Here is a 20,604-nt window from a genome sequence, read left to right as displayed (position 1 = left end):
GGCATTCGGCTGAAGTCGTTGCTGAGGTCCAGTCGCTTCCAGCAAGGACCGACAAACTCGGGAGGACTTTCCTTCACAGGGTCTACACAATTTGTTTGGTAAGCCCTATTCATCTTCATTCTATGACCCTCTCCAAGTTTATGTTTATTGAAATTGTCCAAATTAAAAGGAAAAAAAGGACACTCTGTTAAGTTATAGTACCTTGGTTTAATAGAATTTTTTGTGTGTGTGGAAAATACCCTACAAAGCAAACAGATGTTTAATGGCGGGAGATAGCTTTATTGGGTCCTTGCATAAACTTGTGGTGAAAATATTCCTGGCCAGGCAACTGAATAAGCCAAGTCACACCCTCTTCCCTGCAGCCACTTGGAACCAGGGAGCAGAGAAGTCCTCGTTCCTTCAGCTCCAGCGTCAACCAGACGCAGGGGTCCGATCGCATTCTACCTCCTGACTGAGACCACCGGGGTGCCTACAAGTCTTCACACGCTTCTTCGCGGAAGGCGAGCAGCCGCCAGCCCACCTTGGTCTTCCGGACACAACATGGTACACTCTCTAACCCCACCCAGGAACAGGCGATGAAGGAGAGAGCACACGGTGCTGAGAAGAAGCCCTTGGCTCGTTTGTTCGCTAGGAAGTTCCTTCATTCACTCCTTCCTCCCATTAGAAAATGTTTCCAGGGCACCTGCTACATGCCGGTCCACTGAGATACTTAAACAACGAAACAAAAGCAGTGTTCACAACAAGAAGACCCCCTTCCCTTGGAAAATGCAACAATGACGATGTAATTGTTCTACTGTTGGGTCAGAGGAGACAGAGGGACCACCCCCGCCCAGGGAACTAGGGGAGATTTTACAGAGGAGACATTATCTGACCTGGAAGCCAGCTCATTTCCTTCCTCCAATTTCTCTGCCCGGCTCAAGAAATAGAAGCCCAGAAGATCGCTCTGGGCCCCTCTATCAGGCAAAACCCGTACCTCGAAGGAGCCACGACACAGAATTCCAACATCATAGGTCAGTTTTGTCTTTTTCAACAGCATGAAGTACTCTTTGTCTGGGTCCCTTTGTCAGCATTACAAGAAAAGAGAGACCCAAACCAGCATTGCTTATGAATACAGTTTGGACAAATTTTTAGCAAAATGAATTCAATAATGTATATAGTCACTATGATCAAATGAAGTTATCTTAGTAATCAGGACTGTATTAACAGCAGAAAATCAATGAAATTCATTATATTAAAATCTAAAAAAGGAAAACTATATAATCATCTCAATAGATGAAGAAAAAGAATCTAACAAAATTCAACCATCACTCTTAATTTTCAAAAAACATCTCAGCAAACTAGAAATAGAAGGGAATTTACTCATCTGATAAGAGGTATTTATGAAATGCAAGAGTTAATATTGCATTTAATGCTGAAAGACTGTTTCCCCCATAAGTTCGGCAAGACAAACATATTTGCTCTTACCACTTCTATTTAGCATTGCACTGGAGTTCTGGTCAGTACAATAAAGCAAGAAAAAGAAATAAAAGGCAACCAGATTTGGAAGGAAGAAATAAAACTGTCTTTGTTTCCAGAAGACATGATGGTGTATATAGAAAGTCCAATAGATTCTACAAAACCCCTACTGGAATTAGTAAGTGAGCTTATTAACAAGAAATGAGATCGATATATAAAGAAACACTTGGACTTCTATATGGTTGCAACAATCCAGGAGAAACTGAAAATCTATTATATATCATATGCAATCATATGAAAGTTATGAAGCACTTAGGGATAAATCTGAGAAAAGATGTCTAAGATCTCTACACCAAAAACTACAAAACGATTGCTGAGAAATGAAGACATACTTTGAGATCATGGCTTGGAAAACTCCATAATGTTGAGAAGTTAATTCTTCTCAAACCGATCTACGGTTCAATGCGATGCAAATCACAGCAGGGATTTTTAAAAATAGAAATTTCTTACAAAAATAAACAAGCACACACACCAAAAAACAAAAACAAAAACACCTTTCATGTGGGCTGTGGCGTGAGCTGGGGGCCTGAGCTCCAGTGTGGTCTGAGCAGCTGTCGTCACTGGTTTGTCTCACCGTGCATGCTTGTACAACTTTAGTGTTTTTGTTTTGTTTTGTTTTAATTTAATTTTCCATAAAGGAATGTCTCCTGTGAGTTCAAGAAAACTCACTGTGGAACAGATCAAAAAATGCAAGACCACTAGCATAGTCAAACCACTTTGAAAAAAAAACACTGAACTAATACCACCTGATTTTAAGACTTACTATGTATGAAACCGTAGTAATCCAGACAAGGGTGCTGGTGCCAAAACAGACAGATCAATGGAGTAGAGGGCGTCACCAAAAATAGACCCACACATATGGACAACTAATTTTCCACAAAAGTACAAAGGCAAAACAGTGGAGAAAACATATTATTTTTAACGAACGCTGTCAGAGCATACACTCACACACACAAAAAGGAAACTTCAACTACACCTTGCACCATATACAAAACTTAGCTCAGAATAAGTCACAGACCAAAATGTAACCCTACACCCTTAAAAGCCCTAGAAGACAACATATGAGTGTTTCTGTGGCTTAGAAAGCTTTTACTCTTACGAACCATTTGTGAAGATGAGGAAATGAATCTCAATTCCTTCCTAATATGGAGAAAATGAAATGAGAGGTTTATATCTCACATACTATTATGCCGTGTGGCCATTAAGTCTGGAAACAGGCAAATACATAATAAATGATTCTTTCGATGATATACTGTAATACATCGTGTGATGATTAGATTTTTGTATCAACTTAGCCAGGCCACGGTACCTGATATCTGGTCAAATGCCAGTCTAGGTGTTGCTGTGAAGATATTCCTTGAAATGAGATTAACACTTAAATCGGTAGGCATTGAATGAAGCTGATTAAGCTCCACCCATGTGAGTAGGTCTCATCCAATCAGGTGAAGGCCTCAGAGAAAAAGACTGAGGTCCTTCGAGGAAGAGGGAATTCTGCCCCCACAGTGTCTGCAGACTCAAGCGGGAACACCGACTCCTCCCTGGGTCCCCAGGCTGCCTGCAGACTTCAGCCTCCCCAGCCCTCTCAACCATATTTACTTTAGTTCCTTGAAATAAATCAATATCCCTCTCCCTCTCTGCCCCCTCGCCTCATTCTATTGGTTCTGTTGCTATGGAGAACACATGGTAAAATAATATTACTTGTTTCCAAATTTTAGAGCCACGCTGTCATATGAGAACCCCAAGCAAAGCCATCAGACAATGAAAATGTAGGGGAAAAAGCAAGCAAATCATTAGTGAATGTTTACTTCCTACCATTACGGCCATATCAGCTGCTGCTTCTTAACCTAGTCACAGATGGACTGAACATGGACACTGCCTGAAGCATTCAGCAACACAGAGTAATAGATAAAGGTTTAGAAAACGGAAAACCAGGTTTTTCCTAATGCTTTTCTGGTCTCCAAGAATTAAAAAGACAAAGCTGCTAAAAAGACTCACACAGACAAGCAAGTGGATCCTCATTTTGTATAAGGTCTAATTTCTCTTTGACCATTCTTTCAGCAGAAGTCCCTGCTCTCACCACTGGATATAAAGAGCTAATTAAATCCATTTTAGGACCCATCTATTATGTGCCTCTCTGCCTAATGCGAGGGAAGGGCAGCAGCCCTGCAGACTGCAAGCTGCTGGGGTGGGGGAGGGGAAATCACATGGGTTAGGGACCTTTCTGTTGGCCATGGCCAACCTCCCCTGACCTCATCAGAGATTAAATATCCACCTTTGCTACCCGGAATGATGCGGGAGAGAGAAAGGTCTTTTCTGTCTCTGCTCTCAAGGACCTAGTAGAAGGGCTCCTGCGTACAGAGGTGTCTCCAGACCAAGGAGAAGAGGGAGGCGGTGTCCCTACTGCAGAGGTCAAGAGCATAAACAAGGAAGCAGATGATGACTCTACCACCACCTAGCTTTCAGACCCAGGATGGCTCCTCCAATCTCTCCGAGCTTTAGTCTCTTCATTTCTAAAGAGACGTAATATCCAGATCAGCCCATCAAGGAGCACGTTGCCTGGCACACAGAAGAGGTTAAGGAATGTTTATAGCTGCACTTTCTGTTTATTATCATCATAAATGATTCTTCTGATGCTACACTGCGGTGGTGTGATGGTGAAATTTTTGCACCCGGATTGTGTACTTGGTCCAACACCAGTGCAGACGCTGCTCTGAAGGTGTATCTATTGTTACCACCTAAGATGGGCACCATGAGACTCCGGCGCAGGGCGCAGGGGCTCGGCCCTGTGAATGCACAGAGCACATGGGTTGAACCAACCGCTGCCACTGGCTGGAGGGCCAGGTGCACGGAAGACAAAGCCAAGTGCAAGGGAAGCTGGGCAGGTATCTGCCTTGAAAGCGAGTGTCACTCATCTCGGTGTGAAATGATCGTGACATGAACTGTCAGCACGGAGCCAGGGGAGCCCCGGGGCGTGCTTCTGTTCATGACAGAAAGAAATAACTGCTGGTTGGCAGTGATGAAGCCTCGGGATCTTTGATTCCTAACTCAATAGTTTTTTTGTTATTTCAGACTGAATGCCAAGATGATTACAGAAAGATTGTACATGCGGCCCCTTACGTGTGTTATTAAAACGAGTTAAAAATCTGTTACAAATCTCAGTATCTTTGGCTTAGTTACAAGGCAACTTACAGCAATTGTCACACAATTTCCTTTCAACTCAATGGTTTTCAGACCCGCTCTTCAACACCGAACCTTAAACAAGCTAAACGAACAGTGACATCCTTCTGCCACTGGGATTGCACTCCAAAACACGTGTGCAACTGAACAAACTCAGAGGTATTTTCACATTCACCATCCGGCCTAACAAAGAGTTCAGAGGAAAGAATTCGTTTAGATTCCCTTACCCAGAACACCCAACTTCCTCTCATTCACCCTCCCGAACGTACAGTCTGTCATCCACATGCTCATTAGTATGGCAACTGCTACCCGATTTACCCTCTTTTTCAGCAGAAGTTCCCCATCCCCCTCGCTTGAAACAACAGGAAAAGGAAAGGGGGCCCTGGCTGGCGTAGCTCAGTGGATTGAGCATGGGCTGGGAACCAAAGTGTGGCAGGTTCGATTCCCAGTCAGGGCACATGCCTGGCTTGCAGGACATGACCCCCAGCAACCGCACATTGATGTTTCTCTCTCTCTCTATCTCCCTCCCTTCCCTCTCTAATAAATAAATAAATAAATAAATAAATAAATAAATAAATAAATAAATAAATAAATTCTTTAAAAAAAAAAAGGAAAGGAAAGGGGAGAAGTGCGTGTGCAGGGGGAGGAAACTGTGCCACCAGAAAGAATGAGCCCGGGACTGGGTAGAGTCGGACGACTGTCATCTTGGTGGAGGTTCCTTTAATGCTGAGTTTTGTTTCCTTCGAGAACCCACTTAACGGACTTTCACTCATGAAAGGTATTTTTGCTGGTTGCTAGGTTGGCTGGGTTTTTTTTTCTTTAGCACTTTTAAAAAGTTGTTTCACTGTTGTCTGGTCTTCAAATTTTCTGATAAAATGGTAATAGTCTTTTGAATTATTCCTTTGTGCACAATGTGTCATTTTTCTCTGGCAGCTGCCACGTTGTTCTTTTTATCTTTGGTTTTCAGCTGCTTTGCCTGGGCATGGTTTTCTCTGTAAATTTATACTGCTCGGGATTCTCTGTGTTTATAGAAAATGTAAATTTATGTCTTTCATCACATTTGGGAAATTTTCAGACATTATTTCTTGAAACATTTTTGTGGCTTTCATTGCCCCATTCTCTCTCTATTCTCCTTCCAGGATGGGAATTATACACACACCAGACTTTTTAACATTATCGGGCAGGTCCTCAATGCTGTGTTCTCTCGTTTTCAATCACTTACCTCTGTTGCTTCAGACTGAAACATTGTTAGTGATCTGCCTACAAGTTTACCGACTTTTCCTCTGTTATACCCATTCTGTTGTTACGCCCATCAAGTAAAATTTTTATTTCGTTTATATTTTTCAACTCTAGAACCTCCACTTGTTTCCTTTTCATATTTCTATTTTTTCTGGTCTATTTACTTCACCGAGAGCAGTTGCTTTAAATTCCTTATCTGGCAATTCTAACATCTGGGGTCCTCTCATTGTGGTCTCTGCTGATTGTCTTTGCCTGTGACAATAGGTCCTTAGTTCCTCGAGAATTCTCCTTATTCTTCATATTATGTAACTTTGGGCTGTGGCCTGGACACTGTAAAAGTCAATCTGTAGAGACTCTGGATTCTGTTATATTCCTCTAAAACTTAAACAGAACGTTAGTGGCTTTGTGCTAATAAGTAATTTAAGACTTCATTGGAATCAAACTGCAAATTCTGTCTTTTGAGCAGAATCACACTTGGGTTTTTTTATCTGTAGTGAGGCCGCCCTGTGTGGGAAAGATTCAGACCCCCAACACTGTGTGTCTGGCGTGTGTAGGCAGCCCCCGCATAAAAATGAACTGAGGCCTAAAGTATAATTTTTTAGCCTACTGGTTTAACTCAGAACTCAGAATGGATTTCTGATATAAACACGTCTGATATCTTGAGTGGTTATATTAACAAACCAGTTATTCAAATCCTTTAACCAATATGTACCCAAACCCAGCCTTAATTGCTTATTTACATAAGAAAACATGAAGCAGAGGCTTTGTTTCTTCTCATATAATCAGACGCCTGGAAAAGTAGCTGGTGTGGGATCACGTTTGTCATTACGTTTTCCTGAACAAGCTACCATGCCGATTACCACTCTCTACCATTCTGACACGGGAGGGACTCCTCCTTCTGGGTAGAAGAATGGAAGACATTTAGTTACTCCTATAGTGAAAACTGAAAAACCACAGGTGAAGGTAAAGTCATACTGTTCTATGATGGTAGCAAAACCCAAGAAGACAGTGAGAGGTAACTCCATGTGGGCTCCCACGCTCCTCCTTCCCAGTGGTCACTCCCTTAGGTGGCCTCCTGCCTCAGCGAACAGCAGGGTTGGCCTGGGTAATCAACAGGATGTGACAAATGACAGCGTGTGACTTCAAAGCTCGGTCTTAAAAGACAGTCCCGTGCTCTAGGTTTCCATCACTCTACCTCCCTGAGGGTATTTTTTTTTAATATTATAGTTGTTTCTGTATATCAGGATAAACCTCTGAGTTTTCTTTGTCTTCTCCACAATCCCTAGCACAGTGCTAAGTTGCTAGTTAAGGGTCAATAATTATTTGACAAATAAATGAACATACAATAAGGAGGTGCTAACTTGATTCACATTTTCATGAATATCACACATGATTTTGTGAGACTTCTGAGATTTCCCAAGATTGTGCAATAGGTCTTCCTTGCCGTTTTGAGGCCTTGCTGTTTTGAGGCCTTGCCGTTTGTGTGTTTCACACCTGGTTCTCGATTTTCCTTCTGCAATGTGAAGTATACATACATCAGCCTCTTTTTTTTTAAAAGATTTTATTTATTTATTTTTAGAGAGGGAAGGGAGGGAGATAGAGAGAAACATCAATGTGCGGTTGCTGGGGGTCATGGCCTGCAACCTAGGCACGTACCCTGACTGGGAATCGAACCTGCCACACTTTGGTTCGCAGCCCGCGCTCAATCCACTGAGCTACGCCAGACAGGGACATCAGCCTCTTTTCCATTGGGACACAGGTTCCTACACCTAGACTCCTTCGGTTCTGCTGCTGCTCTACTCTCTTGGATTCTTGATCTGACAGGGGTAATGGTAACCGCTTCAGAGGCAGCGCAGCATGTCGGAAGCCATGTGTCCCTGTGTCCCAGGCCTGCACCTGGGCTACACACAACGTGTGTGATCAGTGGAGAGCGGAGTGTGCCTGATGAGCCTTGGGTTCTAGGCTTCAGTGTCATCTCCCTCCTGGGAATTAGCGCCAAGCCTGTTCAATTATTAATGGTTCACTTGGAGGCCTGGCTAGACTGTGAGGCCCACAAGGGCAGGTACTGAATTGTTTTTCTCATCAGTGTATGGCCTCGGTGACCATACAGAGAAGATACTCAATACATAGTCACCTAATGAATTAGAGTCACTCAAGAAATACTCACTGAATCAACCAGTGGACCAAAGTCCTTGCTCAGAATCAAGATGAGCATCTTCCAGGCTGCAAATACCCTTTTGCTCTCAGAAGCCTGACCTACCCCTCACCCTCTTTTCCCCAAAGCAGCCCCTACTTTGACTTGGAATGGGGGCATCCTTTTTCACACAGTCAACAGACACAAGAGATTTAAAAAAGGGGGCCCTTAATTCCATTTATCTTTTGATTCCGTTTATCCTTAGATTCGCCTTTATCTTTTGACCAAAAATTAATCAGCAAGGCTTCAACAGTCAGCATGGAATTCTGAATATATTTTGCCATAAAGCATCATATAAGTGGTTGCAAAATGGGTTATACGACCTTTTGATGAGCAATTCTGGAATAAAAGCACCAGAGTTGCATCTATGAGGAGAAAAGCAACAGACTAAAGACACCTTTGGATCACAGTTCATTTATGAGTGGGACTGCCTACACTCCAAAGTACCAACATTAGAAAACTCACTGTCTGATACTCTCCTTTGAATACTAATTTTCTTTTCCCATTTCTACTATCGAAGGGAGATGTTGATAATAATAACAATAATAAAATGCAGACTACTAGCTAAAAACTTGCATGTGCTGCCCCATGATTTATTTCCTCAAAGACTTGCAGCTCTCAGGAAATTCACTTCCTCTGCTACCAGATACCGAGTCAAGGATTAAAAAATACCTCTCTGCTCAGAACAAAGAGAACTTTCTGGCAGTCAGTAACATCCACATCTAAACGCCAAAGTAGAAGGCTCTTTCCCTTAGCCGTGGCAGAGACTGCGTGCACCCCAGGGGAGCCTCTGAGGACTCGGTCTGGTGCGGAAAACACCGCCGGGCCCTCGGCGCTGGCCCGCATCATTCCACGTATCTTGGCGACTGAGGGCATTTTACTCACCACTCGGAAGAGTGAGGCTATGGTATCACGGCTGTCACATCAGCTGTAGAAAAGACCAGCGGGCTAAAAAACCCCGCCACACATTCTGTTCTCTCTGATGCACAGAAGGTTCTGGAATATATCGCTGAGCTTGTATTTCGTCAGCCTATATAGGCAGTGAACTCATCTAGGGCTCTTCCGAGATAACAACTATGTAATTTTTCCCAGGATGGGCCTCTCTGGGAGCCACTGCTCCCAGGATGGCCCTCTCTGGAGCAGCCACTGCTCGGTGCCTGTCCCCTGGAGCCACGCCAGCAGGGAACGGCTGTCCTCCATGTACTGGCTTATTGCCATCCCTCTGCTTGCCAGAACTATGCACAGTGAGAGCCAGGTGGTGCAGGGCGTTGGGGATAACAAGGAGAGTCAATCATGCTGGCTAAGTAGCCTCGAAGGTATTCCAAGGATCCTTTGGCTGCTTAAGTAAGGAAAGTGAGGCCAGTCCAAAGTAGGTTCTGGCGGCTGGGCTGTCCTGTATTCATCCAAAATCTCTCTGGGAACCACTTTAAGGTGGTTGTGTCTCACTCCTGTGGGAGGGGCTAAAGCCATCTCTTTAAAACACCCACTGAGCAGGGAAGATGATTGCTGCTCTGAACACCAGCACCTGCCGTTTCCCTTTAACTGAAGGCCCTGCTCTGGATGTTTGAGTCAGGATCTGGATTGCGGGGCCGTTTCAAATGCTGAGCTCTAAATATATCCAAGCGGTGAAGTTCTAGATAGCAGGGTGTCGCTGTGGTAAAATTGTCAGTGCAGTGGGGTGCAGAGAAAGAAAAGCTTTTAAATTAACGCTGGCACTGCCCATTCCTGCAACTGATTCTGAGTTTCTAATGCTATGCATAGATTCGCCTTTATCTTTTGACCGAAAATTAATCAGCAATGTACCGGAAACTCCCAGCTAACTAGGTGAACTCGAATTACAACACTCTCAATTGCTTGCCCAATGTTCTTAGCTTCTAAAGGTATGTGGGTTAGCATATCAAGGCCAAAGACAAAATTGAATGGGATTATCAAAATAGTTCATCTCCTCCTAAATTAGATCAAGAGCAAATAACAAAATGGAAACAAAGGCAGCCCAAGAGTTGAGCTATGGAGTGGAACTACGGGGTGAAAGGTGAAGTCCGCCTTACCCGCTGCACCCGATGACTTTATTGTACAGATAGGACGGCAAGCCTTTCAGATGGACGTTGTTGTCCACGTACACGTACTGCAGTTCTCGAGATCGACCTAGATCTGGGTCAGAAAGAAAAGGGCTATCATTCCCGTCATTATGCGTCAACAGAGTAAGGAATGTAAAATTTAATACATACTATCAGAATAATTAAAAAGCCTGGATTCTGGCAGAAACATGGTAGACTCACACTCTTGGTGTGAGATTATGGCAGCTAGAATATTCGATTCTGCATCAGAAAACATGACTGCAGAAAAGTGACTTAGCCCACCTGGACCATGCTTTCATAAACTGCATGCACAAGGGGATGACTGGAAATAGAATGTCATTAAACATTCTTCCCGCCTAAAAATTCTAGCACTTTTTTAATAAGCACTTTCAATTTAAGAATGTAAGTTTGTTATAGATCATTTAGTTAGCTTCATTTTTCCCCATAGGAAAAAATGTTAGACAAACTAAGTCAGCAGATCGGCCCAAACAGGTTGAGCTCTGCCCCTTGTACCGAGATCACTGGGCCTCGCCTCCCCTGGGCAGAACGGTGGGAAGAGGGGTCAGGGAGGGCCAGAGACCAGGCCCTGCCTGGGCCGGGTGCTCAGGAAGCCAGGCAGATGTGGGAGTGGATAACTGCCCATGGCGTCAGCGGGAGGAAAAAAGCAAAGGGAATCCCAAATCCCAGTCCTTTAGTGAGGTGCAAAGGTGGGGGCAAGGCCTGCAGACCCGAGAGTGGGGACTGGAATGCGTGCATACTAGCAACGGGGAGAGTGAGAAACAGGACCCCAAAACAAGGGTCTGCAAAAGGAACAGGCGTGCCAGGAAAAAGGAGCATCCAGACGTCTGTCTCCCCGAGGGAGCTGGGCAACGGGAGAGCGGAGACTGGGGGAGGACTCGGTTAAGGAGACGGGCATGAAGGACCGAGAGTGATCTCTGGCCGACAAAGGCAGCGGAGATCCGGGGGTCAAGGTCATCCCTTCCTGTATACCGTGTGCCCCAGAATGTTTACCCAGCTTTCCTTCCCACTCCTGGAGTTCACTGGGTGGGGCTATTTGTCTTCACTGTCGAAGACCAGAGTCCTCAGCAGCCTTGCCAACAACCCTCTGCTCCCTGAAGTGAGGACACAATCTGGGAAAAGTTTCCTAGAGTTCTGCCTGTGAGAACAAGGAAACAGGCAATGGGCTGAAGGAGATAGATGTCTTCCCACTTGTCCTTCTTCAGTGGAGGAAAGACAAAGCCACAGATGGCTAAATCAGGAGGTCCTTAAGTGTATTTACATTTCAAAAGAAGAACCATTTACCCATTAAGGACCTTTTAGGCACTATGATAGACCTTGGGGATATAGATATGAATACGATATAAGGCAGACATGAAAAGTGATAACTGTAATACAATACGACCACTGCTATTAGAGGCTTTATAAAGTCTTATGGGTTCCCAGATGGGTTCTGGACAGTTTGTCACAGAAAGTGGGAGGGGCATTAATATCTGATTGAGGGTGGGAAGGGTTCCACAAGGGAGAGGGTAGGGAAGGGTTAACACTGCCTCCTCTCCACAGCTAGTCCTGTCAGATAATCCCGCCCAGGACCAGCCTGGAGCAAGCTATGAAGAGAGAAAACAAAACTGGGAGCACTGGGGACAGTGGAAGTGGGATGTGGGGTGTGGGGCGCTGGCAATGAAAGGGGAAGGGGCGACTTATAGGGAGAAAAGAAATTACTGCGCCGCTGGCTATAGGTGCTCTTTCCAGAGGGCAGTTTTAAAATATCTAAAAACCAGAACAGGCAGAAATGGTACATGATTTCAGGGAGGATCACTGACTCAGAGGGAGATGACTTCCCTGTCCTGAGGGCCCTCCAGCAGCCTCTGGAGGGGAAACCAGGCTCCAGCCAGCCAGCCAGCCAGACGGTAGCCGGTAGCCGTGTGGGTGAGTCATGCTGGAAGCAGCTCCTCCAAGCTGCTTGGTCAGGCTCCCAGGTCAAGCCTTTAGGTTATTACAGCCCCAGGACTATGCAAATATCTTGTTCTTCCTCCAACGTTTGCCTATTGATTTTAGCATCCATCAGTGGATCTTGCTTGCAAAAATTATTACATGGTGTTTTATCTAAGGGTGATTTTCCCTGTTCTAGCCCTGAAAATCAGCTACTTCTCCAAGGAACCTCAATTCCTTGTACTGGGGTATGGTGTTTAGAAACCAAGATCTGAGGGCTACGTGTGCTCATTACTGTGGGGGTGCCACTGCTTCTAGGATGTTTTAGTGGAGAGATCTGTTACAAAACAGGTGTGTGTATAGTAACCCATGCACACAGATACGTCTGCAGGACTGGAGGTATAGGTTCAACGAAGATTCCTAGAAGTGGACTTGCTGGGTCAAAAGGTACATACACGTGTAGATTGTTTGGAATTTCTCTCCAGAAGGGTTATATCAATTTGTATTCCTTCCAGCAATGTATGAAAGCATCAGCTTTCCCATAGTCTCGCTCACTTTTCAAACATTTTGTCCTACTTAAAAATTATTGCTATTCTGAGAAATAATATGCCAGCATTGTTTTAATTTGCATTTCTCTAATTATGACCGGGAACATTTAAAAATATGTCTAAGGGCCCTGGCTGGTGTGGCTCATTGGATTGTTGGATTGAGCTCTGGCTTGAGAACCAAAGGGTGGCTGGTTCGATTCCCAGTCAGGGCACACGCCTGGGCTGCAGGCCAGGTTGCAAGTTGGGGGGGGGGTGTGAGAGGCAACTGATTCATGTTTCTCTCCCTCTCTTTCTCCATCTAAATTTCTCCATCTCTATTTCCCTCTCTCTAACAGTAAATAAATAAAATCTTTAAAAATAGTAAAAATAAAAATATGTGTAAGGGCCATTTTTATTTTTTTGTGTGTGAATCTTCTGTTCATTTCTTGTGCCTGTTCTTTCACTTATTAGCCATGTGGCACAGCCTCTGTCTGCACATGTGTTAAATAGAGTAATAGTACCCAGCCCCTCAGCCTTGCCAGGTTATGATGACTGAATGGGAAAGCAAGCTGTGAAATTTAAATCATTGTACAATATGTTTTTAAATATGACTGTATAATTACTGAAATAATGTATACCTCTACACTAGTAAACATGTACAGACATATGTACTGCTATAAAAGGCTATACATTTCTAAAACATGGATGAAAAAATACAGCTAGAAATACTAGAATCCATTTGCAATGAAAAAGGCCTCAAAATAACACTAAGAATTCCTATTCTGGATTTCTTCACTACTTCTCTGGTAGAAATACAAATCCTTTCATCACAAGTAGAAATCTTCCAACTTTACAGGCATGTAGAAAACTGGGATTTTTTTTTTTTAAAGAAACTACACTGATGAAATACATATAAGCTCTCAGCTCAGATCTGCCTTTCAGAGCCCCGAGGGGGCACAAGGGGAGATTCTTCACTTGAACTGACGTGGCGGTAAGGAGTGCAGCACACTCCTTAAGGGAGAAGGAAGACAGTCTTCCAGATGACCTGGGCTCGAATCTTCCTTCTTCTACTTACAAAACACATGCCCTCGGTTTCCCCATCTGTATAAAGGGGGAAAATACTGCCGTCTCTTAAACCGAGGAATTACTAACAAAGTTTATAAATCATCCAGCAGAATTCTTAGCACACACCTCCTCCAATGGATGGCAGTTAGTATTTCTCCTCATTCTTAGTAAGTGACATATTTGGAAGTGTGCACCACAGGAGATCAGATAAGAGAGAATTCTCCTTGGCCTGCAGCAAAAGGTGCTAACGCTCTTCCGAACTTAACTGCACAGAATGGAGTTGGAGGAAGTAGCCTCCAAGGACCATGATTCATCCACTTGAGCCAGGGACACAAAGTGGGACGTGGGAGAGGAAGTGCCTCTCTCCTCCCGTCTGCACAGAAGAGCTCCTGCCCTTTCAGTGAGGCTGTGTGCAAAGATCATAACACCGAGGTAGATACAAGCTGCCACTGGCTACTTCTTATACAATCAGTCCTCTTTCCTCTCCTGGTTTTACCAGAGAAAAATGAAGAGTCCATAACTCAAACTGCGATTTGGTGTAGATCTCATCTCAGGTTTTCACTATTCCCGAGAATTCTTTTTGCACCTCTTTGTCTGGGGACGTTGTTTTTCCATAGTATGCCATCATGGAGTGAACCGTTTTTCTATTGAAGCTGGAAGGAAACAGGCATGGGCTGTGTTCGGATGTATTGCGCGTTAGCGGGATACCACGTGGATGTGAGCATGTAGTACAGACACGGCAACTTTCCAGGGAACACCGTCCAAGGCAGAGTCAGAGGAGCAGTACTGTGATGACGTGATGCAGGGAGCTTTGAAGTCAGAGCTGAGTGTGAGTCCTGGTTTCTTCCCCCTATTGAACTGCTTCAGGATGCGGTGGGGGTGGGGGTGAGGGTCCAGCGCTCCAGGCCTGTCACCTCCTCTCTGAAATGGAGATGATAACACCCAGGTCGCACGCAGGCTTGTGAGAAAGATTCAACGATGTGCACAACGCCAGCTTGATCCCTTGCACGCTAACGGGTGCTCAACACACCTTCGCTTTTTACCTCTCTCTTCTGAACACAGAGAGGAGATCAGAAAAGAGGGCCGAAGTATAAAGAGCGCCAGGCGACTCTAGCTTTGGCTGCCACCGCACAGCCTGCTGGCGAGGCTGAGACACCTGACACCCAGCAAGGTCACAGGCTGGATGGGCAAGGCTGTGACAGCCGCACGTGAGCGTGCTCTCAGCCAGAAAGCCGGCCGCTGGCAGAGCCTCAAGCGCAGCGGGATGGCATTTTTAATCATATGGAGGCTGAAATGTAAGTATTTTCTGCATGGAAAAGCTTGGGGACATTTCTTCTTTTCTTAAAATGGAAAAAATCTTCATTCAATAGTGAACTTTGGAAGATACCGTTGATCTGGCTAATGATTGGCTAATGAGCTGGTTTGTTTTCTTCCATCAATTTTAATGAGCCAAAATCTTGCAATAAGCATATCATGCACTAATACTTTTTCAAATTCCCGTGCAAAAATGCTCAGTATGTGAACTTTATAAAGCGAGGAAGTGGACATCTGCCTAAATGCTAAAGCAACAAAGAACGTTTTCATGTGGCTTTCTAAAGTGCTGTACTGTGTCTCCAATGGTTTCCTTTTTTGTTTTTTTTCCAGGCTCACAGATCAAAGTATTGTTACGTACAAATTAGCAAAAGCTAGCAGTCTTGCACAAACTCCAGTTCCTTTTTTATGGAACTTCAAGGCTCTGGCATATGCGGCCCACATGGCTGAAGATGGAACAAAAAGGTCCTGTGTGTTTAGGCCCCTGCTTTTTAACTGCGCTGTCAAAGCCAGCACGGAATGACATAGCACGGGCCAGCGCCGCACGGGGTCTGTTTACTGCGGCCGGGCCACTGGAAACTCATTTCTCCCCCCCGCAACACATGAATGATGTATTCTCTTCATCAAAAGGATGGAACAAGAGAAATCACAACATCAAAGCGATCGACCAAAGTAGGTTGTTTGGAATGTTCTATCACATTAAATCAGTTATCCTAGTTTGAGAAGTTGGGTCTAGTTTTAGTTGTAATTACATTTTTTAATTCCTATAAAATGTGGGTATCTTCAGGGTGCATTCAAAGTAATTTAAGGTGCATTAAAACTGCTTTAAAACTAATTTAAATTACCTATGCAGTGCCTTTTACAAAGAGAACTTCTCAACCACTTTTTTCAAATAATAAATTTTTTTAGTGCTGGCTTCCTCAAATACATTTTCATACACTCCATTAACTCTTTTACATAATCGTATTCTTTCTGATCTAGTCAACATTTACAAAATAACACTTCACAGTGAATTAAAATTTAGTAAGATGCTTCATACACAGTGAATCAACAACTGCTGAATTGAAGTCAGTCGATTTTAATGGATTTGAATAACTGAAGTGTCCTGTCGCCGCGGGCTTCAGCCGGCAGGTGTCCACACCTCTCGCTCTGTCCCCAGATCAGATAACGTGGGATGACAAGCCGTGGACTAGACTCCGTGCTGGGTGAGTGGGGCGCTCACGTGCAGACACACCCAAGTCCAGCCCTTCCTCCGTCTAGGGAATCGATCCACACAGCTCCTACAAGTGCACGCTGTGGTAGTACGTATGAGTGATGCAAGCGTTTCGAATGGCTCTTACTGAGTTCTGACAAGAGTGCCGTGAAGTCGGTGTTAATGTTACCCTGTCAGTACAACTTACACAAGTGGAACAGCCTTTCTGAGCCCGGATTCACGCAGCTATTAAAAGGCAGTGCTGGAGCTCGAACGCAGGGCTGCCTACTTCTCCATGATGGTCCTTAGACAGCCTCCTTCCACAGATCACTTCCACAGGGCAGGGTACCCCCACACAGCTAGGAAATGATGCTACGTAGCAGGCCGCATGGGTGCTGGGGTGCCCAGGGGACTGGCACTGTGCCCACATGCCCAGGCGGTGCCACAGGGACAAGTGATGAACAAAATATTACTGTTTCCTTCAATTGACCAGATGGCTGGTCAGAGAGTTGTGTCTTACAGATTTAGGGCTGTCATTTCAATGAATACCAATAATTGCTTCAGAGAATATTCTAGAGAAGGAGACTGCGCTGACTGTCCAGCACAGACTTGGGGACAAGAGGGGTACAACGACCTCCCAGAGCCGCGGCAGCGGGTGTGGACAGAGAAACGTCTTCATCCAGCATCCCCCTTGAGCTGCTGCTCAGCTGCGCATGGGTGGCACCTGTCTCCCCCCGGCAGAATCGGAAGAACTTGACTGAAAACTGCGGCTGATAGAAACTCCGCATTCTTGCTGAACGTCACCAGACAGTATCTTCCAGTCATCACTAGCACTACACATTCTCATCGCTGTTGAAAAAACTCCCAAGTTCCAGAACCGAATCAACAAAAACTTTGCTGGCAAAGATTCTGCTCCTGGCTCCACCCCTCGTGCTGCTTACTTTTCGTAGTTTCACATCTGTGCCTGGTAGAGAAGGAGCCACAGTTCTCTCTTCTGGTTTTGAATTGGGATTTGAGAAAACAGAGTTAACGTTTTCTTATTATTATTCACTCCCTGCCCCCCAAATCTTACTCTGAAACGTAGAGAAAAAATATGCGTTTGTCTCTCTAAGCCTCGCCTACTCCTGGTAAGCCTTTCTCCTCACACATGATCATAGCTAACATGATATGATAATTTATTGTGAAAGGCAGTATTATTTATTATTTAATGTCAATGTTGGGCCCATGCTGCAGAAGCCGTAGTAAATCCCACTAACTCCCTAAAAAGCCTTAAGGCAAAGGCCTGATGTGATGAAAGAAAAATAAAGCACAGGTTTTCATCGAGACAGCGGAACAGGGTCAGATGGGGAAGCAGCACCAGGCTGAAGAAAGGAATTTTTGTTGGGAATACTTTTAAAAAGAGTTCAAAGAGCAACACTGAACATCCATTTTCCTAAAGAAATAAACATTCTGGAGTTCCAATCTCACTCCTGAAACGAGGGCTGTACGGACTGTCATTAATAGAAAAATTCTCTCCCCTATTTTGCCTTTGCCTTGTTCCCAGCAGTGTTTGAACCTAGTCTTCAAGTCCTCCTGGTCACTGTTTTCGTGATGCTTTTGACGAGAGCCAGCACAGCGATCCCCTGGGAACGCAAGACAGGATGCGATTTTGGTGGTCTCCTCGGGTCTCCCCTGGGAACGCCGTCCTCATAGAGGAGTCCCACCCTCTGGGGCCTCTAGTCTGTTCTAGAACAAACTTTGGAGCACTGCAACTTATTTAAACTGCAGACTTTGCAAATTCTTCCCAGGGAACAGTGACCTCAAGGCAGGAGTTCTTCCAGCTGCAGGTTGGATACTCCCAGGGCTCAGCAGAGTACAGTTTGCATTGATTTCTAAGTCTGAGGTTACAGGATTATCAGCTGGTTTCCATCTAGCTTCCATATTGGTTTCAAGTTCAAACAGATCCACCATGGGGATTGAAATACTTTCTTTAAAAAAGGTAAATAGCACTTCTTTTCCTGACTTTCTTAAGAACATAGAGAAAATAGGGCTAAGAAGCAATACCAACAAACAAACAAATAGAGCTAACAGGCCGGTGTCTTATACGCCACTGCAACAAGAGAAGGGATTTTAGGATGGATTCTAAAAATGTCTACATGCTGGTTTCTAAAACCGCACTGCTATTTTGCATAAATGACATGTTTTTCTACAGAAGGTACCCACTTCCTACAAAGACGACAGTTATTCCCGAAAGCTGGGGTGATCTCCTGCCGTGTGATAAGAGGGCCAGTCTTACATCCTTATCCCAGTCACGGTGGAGGATCCGTAGAAGGAGCAGAGCTGCTGTGCTGCTCACAGCAGAGTCTCTGGCGCGGGGGATAACCACCCCTCCCTGGGAAAGGCAGCAGCTCGAGGAACAAACTCCGGGACCGGGTCAGAGCCCAAACAATCTTCCATGACTAGGAAGCTGCTCTCTGCTCGCTTCTGGGCTTACTACATGGTGGTTGATACATTAGAAAATTCTATACATTTCTTTTCTGGGTTTTTTTTTTTTTTGGTAGCACTCCACTTTATTTTTTTTTATTGTTGTTCAATTACAGCTCTCCTATATATTTCAATGTCACTTGCCAAATGTTCTTGTTAAGAAATTCGCAGTTTCCTACCTGCACTGTCAGAAATTCCACCTGCTAACGTGGGTGCAACTTTTTGCTTTCTTGGTTTCTCAAACTGCAGCATCTGTTGCTGACATTGAGCGTTGCTGATGCAGCACTTCCCAGGGGCTAGCCACCGCCAATGGGTGCGTGGGAAACCTCCCAGTACTTGCATCTATTATTCAGCATGAAGGAAGTTGTAAACATGACTGAATAATCAGGTCTGTTAATCATGGAAGAGAAACCAGGAACACTTGGTGAAAAGGCCTGAGAGGAGAGAACCCTTTTCCTTGCATGTTCTCACATTTTCAGAAGCCCAGTGATGCGTCACAGCTCTGGGGGCTATTCAGTGTCAAGAGCTGTGTTGACTCAACAATGAACAGCCACAGTGCCAGGCCTCTCTTAAGTCTGGTAGCACCAGACTCCAGTGGCTAGGTCCCCTTCTTCCCAGGGACAGTTGCCACAGCAAATGAAGCTGGCCTGCAGAGTCACTCAGCTGTCACGGTAGTGTTATAACAGGGTGCCTTCTTCCTGAGAGATGCATCTTTCACGATGAAAAGAAAGAGGGAAAGAGTGTTCACGATTTAGGTGGTGTTACAAATGATTTAAGTCATCCGCACATCGAGCTTCTACAGTGACTTTCTGAAGAGGCTGTAGTCTACTGATAACCTAAAGAAGCCCCATAAGATATGCTTTTCTCCCAAGTCAGACTGCTTTGGCAAGGCATGAAATTCAGTCTGTGGCCCCCCAAATAAAATCCCTGCCTCCAACCACAGTAGGGATGGTGTAGGACCCATTTCACAAGGGTTCCAGCTCCTAGATCACGTTCGCAGAGTCACGGCTGAACGCGGGACCTGCCCTGTGAAGACCTGGGTTGTGAGTGCGCATGCGCACACGGCATCTCCGACTCCTGGGAGAGGCAGCCCTGCTGGCTGAGTTCCCCGGGACAGCTCAGCGCCCTGAGGAGGGGCGGTGAAGGAATCTGTAAAGAAGGGGATCCAACGACGACAGGGCTGCCATGTCAGGTTGCCCAAAGGAGGCTTCCAGAGGTGAGAGACAGGATGCTGGGTGACAACGATGAAGCTCAACTTGACGCAAACATCAACAGTCTTCTCAGTCTTATTTCATTGTTTTGTTTGTTTGTTTGTTTTGCTTTGCTTTTTGTGTGTGTGTGTTTTTTTTAACATCATAAAGGTGGATTTGGAAAGGGAATTTAATTTGGTGTTTAGGAAGAAAATAATTAAGTCCGTAGCTGTCTGCCCATGAAGGCATTTGAAACTGTTCCTTGAACTCCTTTCGGACAGACCAAAGCTGTCTGATGCTAAGAACTATCTGGAACAGAGTCCAATGGAGCATGCGCTGTGAGATGGGGAACTGGGTTCGAACCCAGGTCTTTGGATTTGTAACTTGGTGCTTGTCCTATGTAATTGCTCTATAACCAGTGGTTTATGCAACAGATACATTTATTTTTTCCTTTCCTTGTCTTTTTTCAAAGATTTAATTTATTTTTTTTAGAGAGAGGGAAAGGGAAGAAGAGAGGGACAGAAACATCAATGTGTGGTTGCCTCTCATACGCCCCCTACTGGGGACCTGGCCCACAACCCATGCATGTGCCCTGACTGGGAATCAAACCAGCAGCCCGTTGGTTCACAGTCCCGCACTCAATCCACTGAGCCACACTAGCCAGGGCAGGTACATTTATTTTTTAAAACCTTCCCTTTATATACAAATTTTTTTCTTGCTCAAA

At 44.8% G+C, this 20,604-nt stretch overlaps 1 protein-coding gene across 1 annotated transcript in view; it reads right to left on the bottom strand.

The window, feature by feature from the left end:
* The window catches only part of LRRC28 (leucine rich repeat containing 28), a 72,844-nt gene that overhangs the window by 10,836 nt on the left and 41,404 nt on the right, over nt 1-20,604 (bottom strand). The window contains exon 7 of the mRNA XM_045825052.1: nt 10,174-10,276. Coding sequence (XP_045681008.1) covers nt 10,174-10,276 — 103 coding nt within the window. The remainder of the gene's footprint in view (nt 1-10,173; nt 10,277-20,604) is intronic.

The sequence above is a fragment of the Phyllostomus hastatus genome, unplaced genomic scaffold (genome assembly GCF_019186645.2).
Source record: "Phyllostomus hastatus isolate PE091 unplaced genomic scaffold, TTU_PhHast_1.1 phas_scaffold_555, whole genome shotgun sequence".
Taxonomy (NCBI): Eukaryota; Metazoa; Chordata; class Mammalia; order Chiroptera; family Phyllostomidae; genus Phyllostomus; species Phyllostomus hastatus.
Note: the sequence above shows the minus strand (reverse complement) of the source record. Positions and strands in the feature narration are given on the sequence as shown.